Source organism: Zonotrichia albicollis, chromosome 6 (genome assembly GCF_047830755.1).
Source record: "Zonotrichia albicollis isolate bZonAlb1 chromosome 6, bZonAlb1.hap1, whole genome shotgun sequence".
In the NCBI taxonomy this organism is placed as follows: Eukaryota; Metazoa; Chordata; class Aves; order Passeriformes; family Passerellidae; genus Zonotrichia; species Zonotrichia albicollis.
Window position 1 is genome coordinate 33,425,756 of NC_133824.1, and position 19,351 is coordinate 33,445,106.

General features: G+C 47.3%; 1 protein-coding gene across 5 annotated transcripts in view; it reads right to left on the reverse strand.

Moving 5' to 3' along the window:
* The window catches only part of PRDM11 (PR/SET domain 11), a 53,811-nt gene extending 37,671 nt beyond the window's left edge, over positions 1-16,140 (reverse strand). For 3 of the 5 annotated variants that reach the window (XM_074543168.1, XM_074543170.1, XM_074543167.1), the window contains exon 1: positions 15,280-15,515. In XM_074543168.1, coding sequence (XP_074399269.1) covers positions 15,280-15,504 — 225 coding nt within the window. In that variant the 5' untranslated portion in view covers positions 15,505-15,515. Of the gene's footprint in view, positions 1-15,279; positions 15,517-15,785 lie in introns of those variants that run through there. The other 2 variants (XM_074543169.1, XM_074543172.1) reach the window with 2 other exon arrangements.
* Between the last annotated feature and the right edge of the window lie 3,211 nt (positions 16,141-19,351).

Genomic DNA, 19,351 nt, shown 5'->3' on the forward strand with positions numbered 1-19,351 from the left:
ACCTCAAGTTAAAACACCCGTATCACCCAATCATTCCGTAGGAAGAGATGTGTATATTTGTTTCTGAAGATAAAATGACTTTTCCTTTTCCATTCTTGCCCCATGGAGTCTTACAGGGTGAGAAACCCTGTGATGATATAGTCTGACCTCCTGCCAAGGAAGGTCACCGTGCTTCCTTCAGCTCTGGTTAAACTACTGCATAGCTCCAAATAAAGGGGAAAAAAGAAGAAAGAAACACTATATTTACTTCACACATGAAGCTCTGTGTTTTACTGTATAGCACATTATGCAGCCTGCCCCTCTCCTGGTCCTCCCTGGACTCCCTCCTACTTATCAGCAACATTCCTGTGCAGCACACTGGCAGGAGCAGCACCTTGCACCGAGATAACGCCCTCCCTGCCCCTGCTCAGGATTGCCGTGTTCGTGTCCAAGGGCTGCATTTACTTTCTGGTCACCGTGCCCAGCTGGGGTTCTGTTTTCAGTGAACCACCTTGCTGCTGTAAGAGCCCTTGCTCTTGCAGGAGCTCCCAGGCCACCATGCATCCTGCCAGCCCTCCCACATGCTCTGAGAGTAGGTGACTGATTTAAGAGCGTCACACAACTCCTTGTTGTCCCACCCAGCAAACACACACAAAACAAGTTCACCACTAACTCACCTCTTTTCACTACTTGTAACTTGCTCAGATTTTATGTTGCCCACAAACACAATCCAAATTAACTTTGTGCTTTTTTTCCCAGGACACCAACTATCTTAGAACCAAGAGAATCATTTAGGCTGCAAGTGACCTTTAAGATCATCATGTCCAACACAAATCTAGCTCTGCCAAGTCCACCACTAAATCATAGAATAATTTAGGCTGAAAACGACCTTTAAAATCATAAAGTCCAACCATAAACTTAGCACTGCCAAGTCCACCCCTAAACCATATCCCCAAGTGCCATAGCTACATGTCTTTTAAATAACTCCCAGAACTGAGGACTCAACTACTTCTCTGGGCAATTTGTTTTAACACTTGATAACTCTTTTGTAATTTGCAATCTAAACTTACCCTGGTGCAACCTGGAGGCATTTCCTCTCATCCCATCACTTGTTAATAGGCAGAAGAGACCAATTTCTGCCTCTTGATTAGCATTGAGCCAAAAACCCAAAAACTCCCAGCTGAGACTACCACACTACCAGCAATGGGGCTCCTTTTGTTGTCACACTGTGACCCTTTATTTAGTCAGGTTTCCTTTTACGTATTGAATCACAGAATGGCTTGGGTTGAAAGGGACCTTAAAGATCATCTAGCTCCAATACCACTGCAGAGGCAGCTTCCATTAGACCGAGCTGCTCAAAGTATCATCCAATTTGGCCTTGAACATTTCCAGGGATGGGCCAGCCACAGCTTCTCTGCGTTCCAGTGCCACAACACCCTGACAGTAAATAAATTTTTTCTAATATCTAATCTAAATCTACCCTCTTTCAGTTTAAAGCCATTCCATTCCCCCTTGTACTACTGTCACAAGCCCAGTTAGTCTGTCCCTAGCTTTCTTAAAAGTTCCCTTCAAGTACTGAAAGGCAGCAATCAGCTCTCCCTGGAGCCTTCTCTTCTCCAGGCTGAACAATCCCAAGTCTCTAAGCCTGTCTTCACAGGAGAGGTGCTCCAGCCCTCTGATCATCTTCATGGCCCTCCCTCCTCTGGACTCACTCCACGGCGTGTGTGACACAATGAATCATACCACCTATTTATTCCCGTAACTTTTTGCACAATTTCAGTGCATTAAACATGCCAGACTTACCAACAGTTTTACCTTTAGTAAAATTATATCAACACCAGAAAATCATATTACATTAGAAAAGAACTATTAAAAAAAAACCCTGTACAGACTGACTATTACAATTAATGCCCCTTAACTCACGACCAATCTGATCCATATCAGCTGTTACGTTATTTTCTGGAAGCAAACATCAGACTGCAGGTAGCCTAGCTTAATTTGCCCAGTTAAACTTAACATTGGCCTATTTGCTTATGAGTAACACACAACATTATTTTTTAAGTCTAACTCATTATACATGCTTTTATTTATTTTTTAATTTATTTTTAAATTAGCATTCATGTCTCAGAGAGCACTGCTCAGCCAGGCCTTTTAAAATCCCTGGACGCAAGCAAGCCAGAATAGCAAACTTTAAAATGTACTGCTGTAGTAGCTGCTATTTGCTAATTTCCCAAGCTACTGCTACAACCCAGAGCATTACACTGCTGCTCTAACTGGTAACACCTTCCAGCTTTTCTTCCAGGAAAAAAAATATGACATTTCTCCAGTTCCAGACCTCAGCAAATGACCGTGCTTTTAGGACTCTTAGCTTCTGATGTATTCAAAGTGGTGTTTAATTTTTCTCAATTTCACTGCTCATTAGTTTCTCTTTATTGTCATTTCTCCACCTCCTTTAGCTTTCTACAGCTATAAGAGTCTAGTACACATTCTGCAGTTTTCACTCCCTCCACTTCATTGTTTTGGGGTTTTCTTGGCATTTTTTACAACTGTGTTTGTTCTAGCACCTAAATATGAAGAGCCTCTGAAGATTTCAGATGATGAGAAGAAGCGCCAGGTAAGCATAAGAGCAACAGCTCCTTGGTTACTGCTGAGGGTATTCCCAGGGCGTACGTGGCCTCACCTGTGCATGTCCCTGTGCCTACCAGGACACTGAGCCTTTTCAATGTTCAGGGGGCACACAGCCTACTGCAACATCCTAGCAGCATGTCAGCAAGGCCAATCCCTGGTCAGAGATGCTGTGATGACCCAGGTGCTGTCTGCACACAACATCAAGTGCTTTGGACAGCAAAGGCAGTTGTGCACAGTGGTCCTTGGCAAATCCAGGACACCATTGTGACTGCTACAAATCCCAAGAGGCATTCCTGGATCATCCCTGGGTTAACAGGCAGTGCCACACAACCCCTCCTGTTTTCTTTTCAAAGCAGGCACGTTTCTGGATGACACACATTAAGATCTCCAGTGGCTCTGCCATATTGCTCAAAATCAGGGAAGTAGAAAACACAAGAACATCTGAGCTATTAATCTCCAATGCAGGACAAAACCTCCAAATGGGGTTAAGCATGAACAAACCTGTGAATTCCTGTCCTCAAGTATGCTGCCTTTATCACTGCCACTCTTGTAGTTATTAGTTAACAGTCACAGGCTCTTATCTGCATGGATCAGCCTCCAAAACAGAGCTTTAATTTTACATTTTACTGGCAGGTTTCCCAGACTGGGACATTCTTTCATGTGAAACAGCCATATAGGAATCCGTCCCCTCCTCAGCACACAGCTCCTTCACTCAGCTTCTCACTGCTGACCTTCTGGAGGTCATCCCCTCTTCTTTTAAGGCAGATCTTGCATAGCTAGTGCCACATTTTAAAGGCCCATGGTGAAAAATGGATATGACTTCGTATGCTTTTTCTACAGCTGCATATTATTACCAGAAATAGTAATCCAGAACAGTCAGCTACTGACAAGCTGAGAACAGGGAATAAAGCACAGCATTCAAGCTCTGAGCTGCCCCCCACACAGCCACGGAAGACCCAGGCTGACTGTTCTCCTGGAGGTGAATGCCCTTACCAAGGTCCTCGGCCATGCCAACCACTTCAGGTCACTTTATGAAGCACCAGTTGGCCATGCAGTTCATGCTTACAGCCAGCACAAACTGAAAGATCAAAGATCCCACAAAGCAAGAGGGAGAACCAGCTTGCTCAGAGGATGACCACTGTTCACCGACAGATATAAGCCAATGCTCCACTGGGCAAATTTGTTTTGCCTAGATGGCTGCCACAGCACTGTCCCCACAAAAGTACAACATTTTTGTGGGTGAGGCTGTCCTCCACCCGGGAGTGCAGGGGAGCAGTGTCCCGGCACAGCAAAGGTTGGCGGCAGCACGACAAGACCCCATGACCTGTCCGCCAGCCTGCTGCAAGGCCAGGGCTCTTCTCTGATGGCCACAGAGCAAGCCTGAATGCAGCCAGCACATCTGACAACAAGACGAAGCAGTCACAAATTCACACCTAATTAGTGAAAGTTATAGGTCACGCATGACGTAGGATTTGAGCAGCCATGGACTGTGACCAAGACTTGTTTAACTCATTGTCAATTACTCCACTACACTCAGAAGCCATAAATTTACCAGAAGTATGAAATATTTTGTTTGAGTTTCAGATTCTGAAAACACTTTAAGAAGGTCAGGACTACAAGATAGATACCTGCAAAGGCCACCAGTTTTTCTGCAGCTTTGTGAAGAAGCTTGGAGAGTAAGCTTCAAAACAACGAAACCTAAACCTGTTATACAGCAGGGAAGGCTGAGAGTTTCCGTTGGTTCCAACTTGCCCAAGATCAGCAACTGACATGACAAACAGAATGGGGTGCCACAACACCAAATTCCCACTGCCATCCTTACTGCAGATAAGTTGGGAAGAGGGAAATTCTGGTTTGCCAACCTGGAACTCCTCCTGTAGTCTCTAATGGACGTGAGATGAGTTCACACTGTCAGTCACTCTTACATGATTCATTGGCAAAACATGTTATCAAAACCCTCCATGATCTGCTTCATGACAGAATTTTCAGAGGGGGAAGAAGACAGAAAACCTCTGAAATAACCCCTGAACCAATCTTAGTTTGTTTTATGATGGCTTCTAGTGAAGATGAACATACTGATAACTTTACAAGATTTGTCATAAAATTCTGTGTTGTGGTCTCAGAGCATTTGCCCTTTGTTGATCTCAGAGAGCGTAAGAAAAGGATCCATGTGTGGGTCCATGCACTGTCATGGATCAGCACAGCCTACGCAAAGCAGGTATAACTTAATGCAACTTCTCCATGTTAAGTATTGAGTAAGGACTCAAACAAGCACGATGCTGACAATGTAAAGCCCCCATGCAGCCTAAAAGCCTCTGAAACAGTGCAACATGCCACAGAACCAAGGCAGGTAGTTACTGCAGTTGAAATAATACATAAGTGACTTGCATTTTTAAAATACATGGAAACACCTCATTTTTCCTGTACTCAGGATCTCACAGAATCACAGTTTCAGGATAGAAATGAGAATTAGGACAATCTGACTGACACCCCTTATGTCCCACTCCTTTCCTTTTAGCCCTCAAAAAGGACAAAATCTCCATCTGAGACTAGCAAGAGGAAGAGAAGCCAATGTTCCATAAGTTTATCTCAGTTGTTAATCCTCATCACAGACAAGTCATATGTGATACTTTTTAGTTCTGGGCACCAGGCAAGAGTTCTTCCAAAGGGCCCTGGAACCTGATGGGAAAGGGTGAAATACCCAGCATGCTGGGACACTGCTTTGAGCAACTGGAAAGAATTGCTTCCCAGGTTAATGGCTGTAATAAACTTCACCATCTTTGGTCAGAACCACCAGTTGCACTTCTTTGCCTCTGGCTTCAACATAAATATATACCTACATTTATAAAGTTAAAACAAACAGACACAAAGCCCCAGTACTAAAACTAGATGTTATTTTACCATTTTTCTCCCTAAGGACAGAATAAGAGTACAACTAAGTGGCAGCTGTGAGCCTTCTTCCTTAAGGCACTAGTGAAAGGTGTTTGGATAGCAATAGTGATAAGGACTGAATAAAACCACATACAGAGCTGAGCCCTAGATATGTAGCCATGCAGTATCTTCTCAGCTTTCCAACAATTTGTATCATTCCTCCGTGTAACTCTTCCAGTTTTCTCTGTATTACTTCAAGATGCTGGCACTAGAAAGCCACGCTGATGTAATACTGATTCTGAAGTAAATATAAAATTTACAGATGTAAAACTACCTCCTTACCCTGATTCATTTCCACCCTGCTTGTGTCCGAAATCATGGCTGTCTTTTCCCACAAGGACCTGGCAGAGAAAGCTCCCCAGGGCTGCCTGCCCATTCTGATCCCCAAGCTCTCACATGGGACTGCTCAGGACACAGCCTCCCTTCACAGATCACGTTCAGGACATGCCTTTCCAGGTTCATAAATCTCCACTTGTCTGCATGAAAATGACTTGGTTTAAATAATCTCATTTACCAAACAAACTGTATTACACTGTCCTGCCCCTATCAACAGCTACAATTCACCAAGCATGTTTCATCTACCCAGTTTGCCAGTGATGAGTCATGTCTTCTGCATCACTGAGTAAGTGTCAGGCAGAACTGGCTTCTCCCTTCCCCTTATCTGAAGAGAAGGGTCATCAACTCTACTTCTTTGAAAACACAGCCTCCTCATATCATATTGCAGAGACTCTTCTGTAAAATGATCAAGCTCTAGCTTAAAATAGCTGGATTATTTGCTCCCCTCATCTAAGCTGGCAATGCCAGAACCATGATCTTTTGATGTTGAGAAGGTATTTTCTACATTCATCTTAAAGTCAATTCTCAAACAGTTGATTTATTAGTGTGCTAGTACTGTCCTTCAGCTTATAGTATCCTTCATCCTCCTTACTCTTTATACTGCCACTTCAGCTTATTTATTGTATGCTGGTTCTCTGTCAGTCACTAACTTCACTTCCTAAGCCACACATATTTTATTGATATTCTCTGGCATTGGATATTAATTGGGTTCTCACACACTGAATTAGCTGCCTTTTATATGTAATTATATATATCACATATAGAGACATGTTTTTAAACCAACAGTAAACTTCTCCAAGAACAAAATCAAACCTTTTTAGGAAGTACAAAACACTTTCCTCGACACCAATTTTCAGGCATGAATAACTTTATATTTTCCCAGGATTGGTGTCATGCTACCCAGCTTTTATTTTCCCAGGCCATCCACTTGGCAATCTTCAAAACTGTCCCAACACAATCACTCATTCAGTCTCCTGTACTTGCTGCGATCCACCAAGATTGATTAGAAGTGAACATGAGCAAGCTAGAGACCTCCTCTCACTCCTCTAATGCTCACTATACTTCAATGGAATGTGCTTTTATCCTTAGCACAGCTGCCAGCAAAACTGCTCACCAACAGGACCCCATGCTACGCAACTCTCATGTGGGTCCCTGGATTCCAACTTGTAGCCCTCAACTTCTGAAAAATGAACTTATCCTTCCCTTGCTGCCGGCCCAGCTGTCACTCAAGGGCACACAGTTCAACAAAGGGAAGCAGAGATGTGAATTTACTGCCCAAACGACCTTTTACTCTCATTCATGGACAGACAAAAAAGTTGGAGAGAGGAAGTGTTTGGTAGGCACATAACAGGCTGAGCCAGTGTCACACTCCTTCTCTTCTGCTGTGCTGGGAGAGGGAAAAGGCACTGGAGTGTCTTTAATGTTTTATAAAGCACATGTAGGAAATTCAAAATGCCCTGGTGAGGTCCTGCCAGCATCACTGTGCACCTGGGACCCTGCCACATAGCACTGAGCATCTGCCTGCCACCCCACTGCCCACAGGGAGGTCACATGCACCCAGAAGACCCCTGCACCTGTGCAGGCTGGTCAGCCTAAAAATTGTTGTAGATGAGCAACAGTAGTGATTCATGTATTTCAACAATGATGGAGGTAAAAAGGGAAAGGGAAGGTGTGGGGGTGGGCAGGAAACAAACCCCAGACATTAGTTTCTAAATAGCAGATGTGGCTATTCTGGCTAGCAAACTTCCACTTTAATTTCTAACCCACAGAGATGGGAAATGATTCATGAAAAATCAACAGGATAAAATTAGCTGGAAGGCAGAGGGATAATTCATGCAACCCAACCGTCATGGGCTGAAGTGCCAGCACTACCTGGCATTTCAGCCTCTGTTGCCCTTCAGTCACTGGCACCTGGCCAGCAATCAGCTCTACATCTATTTCCTTAGTGTCAAAATTAGCCCCTCTGAAAGCACATCCATCTTCTAACAAGATGGCCTTTCACTCAACACTTTTCCAGAAGTTCCAGCTTCTCCTTTCTTTTAAAAAGAAAGATTACTTGCAGTATGCTGTCTCTTTCTTCCACTGGTGAATGTTTAGTGGTGTCAGAAGACCAAATGGATGAACAGGCTTGTGCACACGTCTATAAGCCATGGCCAAGCTATCCACTAAAATCAAACAGCCCCAGCAACTCAGAAAATTCAGCGCATTTTGCCAGAGCTCCTTTCTCCTGCACAAAACCAACAACCCAGTCAGCAGCAACCATCAAATGCTGGTCTGCCTTTACATACACCAGTGTTTTTTTATAAGACTGCTGCTAAACTCTGTCAGGAATCACAAAACGTGATTTCACTCTTGGCACAGTCACATGACAGAAAGCTTCTTGAGCATACTGTTACTTACAAATCACAACCCAAAGCTCTTTACCCCAAAGGCTGATGAGAAACTTCCACTCCTACAAGAGACCTCTGGACTTCCAGAAGGCAGCTGGTTATTGGACAATGCCCCCTCTCACCACCCAACTCAAAAGCTTTAGGAATCAAAGGTGAAATTGTAAAGCTTCTGGAGCACCAATACCTCTAGGCAGGCAGTTTCAGGTGCAGGGGAATCCTCATTCCATCAGGACCTATGAGTACAGATGTAAAATAAAGCTAAAATCCTGCTTTGGCACCATTTATCTAGTTGGCGCCTGTTTCTGTGAAAGGATGTTACGGGACAGTTCCTCTTTGCTTGTTACAATGGTTTCACTCTATTTAGACTTCAGGACACAACAGGCAGCTCCTTTCTTTTTACTTGCTCAGCAAATAGGGAAAGAGTATGTTGGAGAAAATGAAAAGGTAGGAGCAGATCTTACTTTCACTCGTTCCCAAAATTCTGACCAACTAGCTCAGTCCTTTAAAAGCACTAACAAACACAGTAGGCAAAATGAGAACACATCAACTGCTCCACAAAATGCAGAGGAAGCAAAAGCAAGAGCAGTATTTATTTCTCCTCATTTGTACCCTCTTGCAGGCCATTAGGAAGATAAGATCTCACAGCACAACAGACATTATTCAGAGCTGGTAAATCTGTCTACAGGTTAGGGACTCATGTTACATGGCTTGGATGAGCAGTGGTTGAGCATGGGTCACACCGACCCCCTTTTCCTTGGGGCAGGCAGCAGGCCAGATACTCCCAGTGTCAGATCTGCCAAGAAACCAGATATCCGTGTGCTGAATTCACCACCACCACAATTTGATCTGCACATTCCCTTCCATACAGAGAAAGGGATGTTCAGACCGTGTATATCCTAACACAGCTAACCAGAAAAACATTTCAGCAGGGGCCAATCACTTCTGGTCTATACGTGCAGTCTTCTACATAAAGGTACTGGGTTACACAGAAATACCTGGTCCTTTACACTACAGACATTTTTAAAACACTGATTAGCAGAAGCACGGAAAGAGCCCAAGAACTCATTCAATTCCAGTCCAAAAAGCAGAGGGAGCATGTCAGAATGACTTCACATGTGCAAGTCACTAAGGGACTACAAACATTCACCAGCTATCCTAGAAGAATTCAAAAGCAACACCTCAACACCTGACTAGTAATGAGAGCTGGTTAATAAAAACAGCCAGCCAATCACTAGTTAACTCCATCACAGCTAGAGAGGGCACATTAGCATGTCTCAGCACATCCAGGAGATGCAATAAGTGCATCTGCTGTTCCGGAGCTACCACCTTTAGAATGCAATGCAGCATTAGCTGCTGGGACTTTGCGCTGAGGGTCAGGCACCTCTACACCCACAGAGCGGCCGGCCCTGCTGCTGACATGTGGTAGAATTTTCGAGGAAAAAAGCAGCTTACAAACATACAATTCATAATAATGCTGTCTTTACAGTCACAAAGGGAAGAGAAAATTAGTAATTTAAAAGCTTCTAGTCTTCAAAAGCTGATTGAACTAATTTGGTCTTGGAAAAGATAATCAGCAAGCCTAGGTGTGAAACATGACAACTATAGAATATATTTTATTGCTCATAAAAGCATGCTTCTGTGTCATCAGTATGGATTTTTTCCTCAGTCAGTTTCCAAGTGTTTTCATTAATTTCCCCTGAATTGATAAGAGGACTATACTCTATAAACTGTGGTGTATTTAGCATTCTCATTAGCATTTCCAAGCAAGGAGTCTCCAAGTCAAAAAAAGAGCAGACCACATGAAGTACTCCAGCAGCATCAGAAGAAAACAAATTTAAAAAACCCAAACAACAGCAAATCCCCTTGACATACAGACATGAAGAAATCAAGGTTTATATAAATGAAAGGTATAAAGAGGAACATACTGGGTCAAACTTAGCACGTCTTTCAAGGAAGATGCTGAGAAGACTTAGTTTCAAGTCTGCAGTTGAAGGTACACATTTAACTCCACCCAGAATATTATGATGCAGTTTATATGATACATTTTCAAAATAAAGCTTCATTGTACTAAAAGAGGAAAGCACTAGAAAATATTTCATATTGATTATCAGCCTACAAATGACTGATGGTCCTGACCAGTACCAGCTCCAATTAGCAGCCTTCAACACTCTGAAAGGGTGTTAGTGGAGGACCACTGGAGTTGTGTCCTAGACACCCTGATCCATAGTCAGGAGCCTGGAACCAGTGCCTGTAGCCCACAGAGATGACCTGGCTGGGAGACCAGCACAGGATGCTCAGTGCTTCAGCTCCCACTGCGCAAGGCAGGAGCACTGCTGGCTCTCAGGCAAGCTAATTACAGCAACCCTAGAGCTGCTCCATGAGTTAATCCCCCACATCACCTCCCATGAACTTTTACCACTCTGTCCTTATACATCTCGCCCACTACCCACAGCCAGGTTTCCAGGGGCAGAAACCAGCCCCAGCTGACAGCAGCACAGGCAGCAAGGCAAGTGCTGGGAGTGGCAGCCCCAGCAGGGCTTGATGCCAAGGCTTTAGAACAGCAGCCGCTCCTCTGGGACAAGTCACTACAGGCAAAGGAAAACCAGCCTTGCTGAAAAGCCAAAGCCTGAGGAAGGGAGAAGAAAGGGGCTAGAGAAAGGAATCCATTTATCAGAGCATGCTCAAATTGGACAACGTGGCTTATGACAGACCCTTCTGATGGGCCCCTTACTGACGGCTGTCCATGAGCGAGGGACTGCATTGAAACAGTTCTGCAGTACACATTACTGATTGACTGCTGCAGACTGCCAGTTTCTGCAGCTTAAACCTTAAATTATATCTATAATGCTTTTACCTTCTGACTGCTGAGGAACTGTTCTGAGCCTGAGTACTGCCTCCCAGCCTTGCAGAGAGAAGTGCCCTTTCAGCAACAGCTCTGAAGGATACAATTATCCTGCCCCCACAAATGGAGCCATGACCAAGAAACACAACAGCAAAGCTTTAAGTGTCAGTATTTTGAATTGTTTGACTGTCTCTGCAAAAACATATGTTCTTGCAGTTATGTGAAGAGCTTGGGATGGAAGTTGGAAAAATGCCTGTGCTAGTACCACCACTTTCAATTCTAGCTGAACTTCAAAGCCTAGGTGCAGAGGACAGTGACCAGACATCTAAAAAACCAAATGGAAAATGTCTTTCTAGTTGCCAAGTCAAAATGTTCCCTTTCATCTCTGCTTTTTTACTCTCAATTCTCCCCAACTTTTCCATCAGTATTGTCCCTCATGTGGTGGGCATTAAAAAGAAAAACTTCTCCAGCATGGGATACTTGGCCTGTTCCCCTCACCAGGTTTCCTTTCCATCCACCTTGGTTACCTCTACTTTTCAAATATGCCACATGATTGCTCTATTTTCCATTGCTCTTTGGCCTCCTGTACCTGCAAAAGTCTTCCCCTTCCAAAGCACTTTTTCCTCATCTTCTTTCCTAAGATAACATACAGGACTGCATGAACCTCTCACCTTGTCCTCTGCTTTTCTTAGGGTGGTTGGACTTGCTACTGGAATCCACTTGCACAGACAAGTTTAACTAGCAGGAATTCCTGAAAAGCCACATTTTACTGTGTAGCTTTAGAAGGAACATTTCTCTAGAGACTTTATTTAAAAACACCTTTGGTAGCAGAGAAGAGGTCATAGGGAGAACAGAAAACCCTGTGAAATTAAAGCCTTCTTTACTCCACTGCTGCAGAGGCATCAGTGCAAGAGGAGGCACTAGAATTGTCTGCAGCTGCACAAGAGCTCAGCTCCAAGAAACGTCACCCGCTATGAGCATGCCTCAGGCAGGAGCATTGTACAGCCACACTTACAATGGGAAACGCCACAAGCATGACAAGGGGTGAAATGTGAAGCAGTAAAGCCAGCATCCCACAGCAGGGCTGCCCACTTGCAGGCCAGCAGGAAATCTGCCACTTGCTCGATGCCAAAGGATACTGCACGTGCTGACTGCCCTTCTATGGCTATGCCTGTGCCTCAAGCTCCCAGCCCCGGGGTCTGAAGGCTCTGTGCTCAGGTGAGAGAACAGATCAGACAACTCAGCACTGATGCAATCAAGCAAACCCTGATGCGTATCCAGCTGACTCCAGATTTCTTAAAATGCCAGAAAGCTGCAATGCAAACTGAAGAATAAAAGTGATATTTGCTTGTTTTTGCTTTACTTAGGAAAATCACAGGTACACATATTCCCAGTTCAGAGGAAGCATCAGAAGTTCCCACTCTCTGGAAACAACAGTCACTACTTCTCATCGGTCCAGTCTTCAGATCAAGTTTTAGCACCTTATCTCATTGTTCTGAAAGTCTCCAAGTTAACCAATACCATTACTATTTCGTTATCAAACAAAAAAACAAACGCAGACCATTCTTTCTTTGGGACTTTCTCCATGCAAATCTTCACACCCAACACCACTGGATTGGCAGTAATGATTTTAAATATGCTACCCCAAAATGTCACAAATATTAGGCAGCATTTTAAGAACTCTGGGAATGGTTTAGTAGCACCAAGGGACAGGCCTTGCTAACAGCAACTTTAAAAATAGAGAGTTAGGTAAAAGCATACACTTCTCTTGCATAAATGGACATGGGAAAAAAAAACAACCTTAAAACCCCACACTCCATTTGGGAATTAACCAGCACGAGAAACAAAAAAGAATATTTAAAAAAAACACTGAAAGATAAAGTGTACATGGCACTATCCATAAAACGACCAAACACCTCTCTTGCCTGGGCTTGTTGTATTTCTCATTGATACAGACACTTTGATTCCTGACTCAGAGTGGCAACTTCACTCCCCACAATGCCTGTATCCCCCTGATTGCAAAGCCAGCCAGCTGCAGAGCAGGAGCCCTCCTGCTTCAGGCTCCTCATGCAGTGTTCACAACCTTTACATCGCTCCTATCAATTTCCAGCAGTTCCATCACTTTCCAGCAAGCAATACGAGAAACAAGCTGCCCCCAGCCCATCCCAGTAAGATGGACCTTGCATCAGTTCATAAAATACCAGGTTTTAAAGAAGTCCTTGCTTTTGCCTTCATTATTTAAAATCAGGTACTATCCTCACAATAACTTGTTAAAAAAGTGGAAGTAATTGCTATCAGTGAGCCATAAGGCTCACAATAAGAATCCCCCACAAACTGCACTAGAATGCACCATGCTTCATGCATGGTCCACAAAGATGCCAGAGGAACAACAGCCCAGTATCCCAAAACCCTAGAGTCTGCACCAAAGCCAGCACTAAGTCAGGAGCCTCAGGACCTCCTTCATGCTCCACAAACAGCTGGAAGGAGCAGCAGCCTTTGACATGACTCCTGGGCAGGAGAGAAAAACAACATGTCCTGGTCCTGCTGCTCCACGCCACAGTGAGATCAGTCAATCCAGCATCTAGCCAAGAGCCAAACTTTGGCATCTCCCATGGCTACCTCAAATCCTCTCTCGTGAGTGGTTCCAGCAGCCAACCCCTCCTTTGCCAACACAGTCCTTGGCCATACCAACATTTGAGCTCTTTGCAGGCTGCATGTATTGCAAGAGCTCCATGCCACTCAGCTCTGAGCTAAACTATTCCTTCCTCGGTCCAAAAGCACGCCTTGCAAGAAGCAAACACCCATCATCTCAATACTTTTGTTTCTGATTGCAGCTTGCACTTGAAAAGCAAAAGCAGTTTATACACAATTCATTAGAAAGTCAGGAGACTCATTTCCCTTTCCACTTTCACTGCTCATAATCTGGGTCATTAGACAAACGGAAATTTAGGGGGTGTGAAGCCCAACCCAGGCAGTGACCTTGTGCTCTGCCAGTCTCACAGGGAGTTAAACCTTGCTGGCAGGACTGGATCCAAGGGGCTGCTGGATATTTCAGGCTGGGGCTCCTCTGCTGCTCAACAAACTGCTGCACACACCTGCAGAGCTGGAAAACAATCCTATCTTACAGTTAGGCTGGTGTTTTTTTAAGCTGGTTCTGCCAGTTCTCCTCCCACTAATGAGAGGCATTAACCACAGGAAAAAGAGGAAGCAACAGTGAGCCAACAGTTTTGCCCACAGGCCAGCTTTTCTTTTTTTTTAAAGGATCTGAAAAAGTGACTCTGGAGGCATCTTCCATTTCCCTCTGAAATATAAGCGCTATAGCACCATTTGCATAGAAACTTGAGAAATTCTGTAACTTTAAAAAAACCCCCAAACCCACAGAGGGAAGAAGGCCCAAGAAGGTGCATGTGGAGTTTTTCAGCGCGAGTTAAGAGAGCATCCCGGCTGAGAGGTGCAAGGGCAGCTCTGCCCGAGCTCTGCGCACCGGGTGCGAGCAATGCCGCAGGGGCCGTGCCAGTGTCCCTCGGGGTGTGCCCGTGTCCCCGGGGGGTGCCTGTGTCCCGCGGGTGGAGGTGCCCGTGTCCCGCAGGCAGGGTACCCGTGTCCCGCGGGTCGGGGTGCCCGTGTCCCGCGGGTCGGGGTGCCCGTGTCCCGCGGGTGGGGATGCGGTGCCCCTGTCCCGCGGGTGGGGATGCGGTGCCCGTGTCCCCGGGGGTGTGCCCGTGTCCTGCAGGCGGGGTGCCCGTGTTCCCGGGGTTGGAGGTGCCCGTGTCCCGCGGCCGCCGCCGCCCGGGAGCGCCCCGCCCCCGCGTTCCAATGTGGCGCGCGCCCGCCCGCCCCCGCCGCCCATTGGCCGCCGGCCGCGTCAGTCGCGGCCCCGCTGGCGGCCGCGGGCGGGGCGGGGGGGCCGGGCGGGCGCAGCCGCGGCGCGGGCGGGAGCGGCACGGCGGGAGCGGCGGGGACGGGCCGGGCCCCGCGCAGCCCGCCCCGAGGGGGGAAAAGCAGGGCGGGCGGGGAAGGGGGGGGCGATACCTGTGCCCGCGGGTCTTCGCCGCCGCCCCACCCGCTGCGGGCACCCCTCGGCCGGACCTCCCCCCCGGGCTGGGCCGGGTTTCCCCCCGCGCTCCGCAGCCATTTTCGTGGCCACCTTGGCTACCAGCGAGGCTGACTCACCTCGGCACTGCGGGCGCGGGGAGCCCGCCTCGGCGTCGGGGGGCCCGCTCCGCCCGGGAGGGGCGGGGGGAGCCCGGCTGGCTGCGCCCTCCCACCCCGCCGGCCCCGCTGGCTAGTCCCAGGCGAGGACGGGTCCCGGGGCCGGGCCGGGCTCGGCGGAGGCGGCAGCGGCGGCTCCCTCCCTCCCGGCCGTGACCACCATCTTATTAGCACAGGAAATGACATGGAGAACGGAAGAGAGGGGCGTTCGGGGGCCGAGCCCGGGGACCCCCCGAACCGGGGGGAGGCGCCGCCGGCCCGCCCGGCCCGGCCCGGCCCGGCCCGCCGAGGCTCTCCCGGGGCCGCGGCATTCCCGCTTTCCTTCCAAATACCCGCGGTGGGAAAAGAGGAGGGGAAAAAATAACAAAAAACAAACCCCAAAAGCCGCATACAGCTAGGGGGCAAAAAAGCACCAAAAAACAAACGCAGAAGAAGCCGAGCAAGCCCAAACCGCCCGCGGTTCCCACCTCCTGCTCCGGAGCCTGCGAGTTCCGCGCGGAGCCGCCGGCGATCAGCGCCCGCGGCCGGCCCGGGGCTCGGGGGGGCTCTGGAGGACAAAACCCGCCCGGACGGCCCGCGGGCACCGCGCGGGGGGAGCCGCCGACCGAGGGGGCCCGTCCCGGCGGAGCCGCCGGGCTACCCCCGGGCGCTGCCGCGGCCACCACCTGCCGCCGCCCGGCTGCCGCCGCGGTGCCCCGCGGAGCGGGACCCGGCCGCCCGCCCGCGCCCTCGGGGCCGCCCGCCTCCGGGGCACGGCGGCCAGACGTGACCCCCGCCCGCGGCCGTGCCCCGGGGCTCCCCCGCCGGCCGCGGCCGGAGGCGGAGTTGCCCCGGGGCGGGCACCCGTTCCCCCGGCAGCACCCCGCGCCCCTGCCCGCCCGGCGGGAGCCTCATGCTCCTCCGCGGGAAAAAGTGAATGAGAAGACGCGCTGTTTCCCCGGCGCTCGGAGCTCGATCATATTTCAGATTACCCCCCCAAAAAGTAACCCACCCAACAGCAACAGTAACAACAAACCCTACCCTCGAGCTCTGCGCAGAAATTGCGGGCAACATGACGGATGACAAAAAGTAGGCACAATTTAATAAACAGAGGAAGCGTGTCTCACCAATAAAACAAAATCTAAATAAAAACCATCTGCAAGCATTAAATTTGAAACAATGCAAACTCTTCAGCTGCTTTGCCAAAAGAGGCACAACGGGGGGTAAAGAGAGGAATGGATAAATAGCCATAATTTTCCAGTTCCTTCAGTTGACAATGGACTCATATGCAAACAGGGTTGTGGTGACAATGTGCCCGATTGGATTCTTGGAACTACTTCCCATTTTCTGTAGCCCTGAGAAACACCATTTTCTGCGGTCCTGAGAAATAAATTCTCTCTTGATACTCTCCACTCTGAAGTGCCTACTACACAAAGTTGCTGTAAAGAAGAGAAAAATTGAGTGAGGACAAAACTCAGAAACGTTTATAGCCTAAGCAAAATAGAGGCCTGCTTCTGCCCTCCTGGGGCTGCTTCCACTGCTCTCACTGGGCGCTGTGGGGTGGCAGGGCTTCAGGGTTAGGTCTTGACCTACCACTTAATTTAAATTGGCAAAACAACAAGGAAGGTAATCAACTCAGCTTCAAAATAAGCTCTTTGCAAAAGCAGCCAGTGTGGCACAGATGATTATTCGGGAGTTCAAATGAGTATCAGTCCTCAGATCTCCAACTGTAGTTTGCTTTCTTGTTCCCCATTTCTAACCTCTGGGGAGAGGATTCGTTCTCAGAGGAAAAGCGTGCGGTGTCATTTTACCCCTTCCAGTAATTGCAGATAGATGGACTTTGAGGCACTTGCACTTGCCTTGGAAAGACCATAAGCTGTCAGCACCTTCAGACTCCTCAGAAATATTAGAGATCCTCATAGAGCTGCCCTAGTTTGCAGTTTCTGTCTGTGTGCTGAAATGTGTGAGAACACTCAACTGGCATTAAGTGCAACAATGGGTTTGTAAATATGATTGATGAATGAACCAAGAGGAAAAATAATTACTAAAAAAACCAATAAAAATCATGAGAGTAATACAAATGCACGCTGAATGCCAGGCTAATTTGGAGTAATAGTTTAGTTATAGCTATTGTAGTGAAAGGCTGAAGGGGAGGCTCAAAGGGAGGCATAAAGCTTTTATTTGTAAAGAAAATTAAATATGCAAGTGCAATATAAATAACAGCTATTATGTCTTCCTGTTAACACAGGCTAATTTATTGAGAAGGAGTTGCCTTGTTTTAATGTGTGCAGTCGTCTTTATATGTTTAATAGTCAGGTGTGTTGGGTTTGTGTGGCAAGGTGTGGGTAGTGGGAAGGCTACAGGGGTGTCTTCTGTGAGAGGCTGACAGAAATGCCCCCTGTGTCTGACAGAGCCAACTCCAGTCACATCCAAGCTAAACTCACTGCTGGCCAAGGCCAAGCCCATCTGTGACTGTGGAAGCACCACTGTGACAACACATTTAAAAGGGAAGGATAAACAGCTCTCCAGACACCATAGTCAGTGGAAGGAGGGGAGGAGGTGCTCCAGGTGCCAGAGCACAGATTCCCTGGCAGCCTGAGGAGAACACCATGGTGAGGCAAAGGTGTGTCCCTTCAGCCCATGGTGGTCCATGGTGTAGCAGATGTCTACTTTTGCCCTCTGAAGGACCCCACACCAGAGTGGGTGGATGCTCAAATCAGGCTGTGACCCTTTGGGAAGCCCATGCTGGAAACAGGCTCCTGGCAAGACCTGTGGACCTGTGGAGAGAAGAATCCACACTGAAGCAGGCATGCTGGCAGGACTTGAGACCCTGCAGGACACCTGCACAAGAGCAGTTTGTGAAGAACTGGAGCCTGTGGGAGGGACCCCACACAGCAGCAGGAGAAGGAAGTGGGGAGTACTCCTCCTAAGAAGGGGGAACAGAAGAGAAAATGCATGATGAACTGACTGCAGCCCCCATTCCCTGTCCCCCTGAACTGCTGGAGGGGAGAAGTTAGAGAGCTCAGGAGTAAAATTCAGCCCAGAAGAAGGGAGGGGTGGGAAGATGTTTTAATATTTAGTTTTTATTTCCCATTATCCTTCTCTGATTTGATTGGTAATAAGCTCATTTTATCAAGTTGATTCCCAGGATGGTAATTGGTGAGTCATCCTTCCTTGTCTTATTTCAACCCATGAGCTTTTAGTTGTTGTATTTTCTTTCCATTTTGTGGTTGAGGAGGGGAGTGATAAGACCGCTCTGGTGGATACCTGGTGTCCAGCCAAGGTCAGCCCATCCCATCAGAAGATAAAATCCCCATAAAGATTTTGTATCTTTTCTATAAAACAACAAATTATGGAAGAGAGTGCAATTTGTGCTCTCTGCAAAAATATTACCTTTGGGGCTTGAAAAGGCTTCCCTTCTTCAACAAGCTGCCTCCTCACTTATTAAGAAGACGTAGGATTAATATTTTTTCTAATAAGTACATTCAGCCCCCAGTCCACCACCCACAGCAATTCTCCTCTGTCTGACAGGCTCTCAGAATAAAACTTTACAAATGGCAACATCAGTTCAGAATGACTGTCTGATTAGGTGTTGACAGAATGACTGTCTAATTAGGTGTTGACTTTCCAGTATTATACTGTCAAATCCATTCCTCCATGAAATACTGGATATTCTCCTGCAGAGACAAAAAGTTTCTTCTGCTGACACTGAACTTTTAGCCAGTGGTATAAAAAATAATGCTTGCAAAAGTGGGTAAAACTGAAGCAAGCTTCAGTTAAATGGTCTTCAAAACTCCAGGTGCTGGGAGCTGGCAGGTACATCTGTCAACTGCAAAATCTGATCCCTGCACCAGAGAGTCTGCATGTATTTTGTGGAATGAGCTTACCTAAAACCACCCAGTGTCTTAGGAATAACACTGCAAAGAGGGTGGAAGTCAGGACCTGTGCTGGAGGTGGAGTGGTGGGGGATGCCTGGCTATCTTTAACAGGGTGCTTAAGGAAAGGTAGGAAGGTGTTTGGGTTCTTCTGCAAGCTGTAGCACACAGCAGCCTTG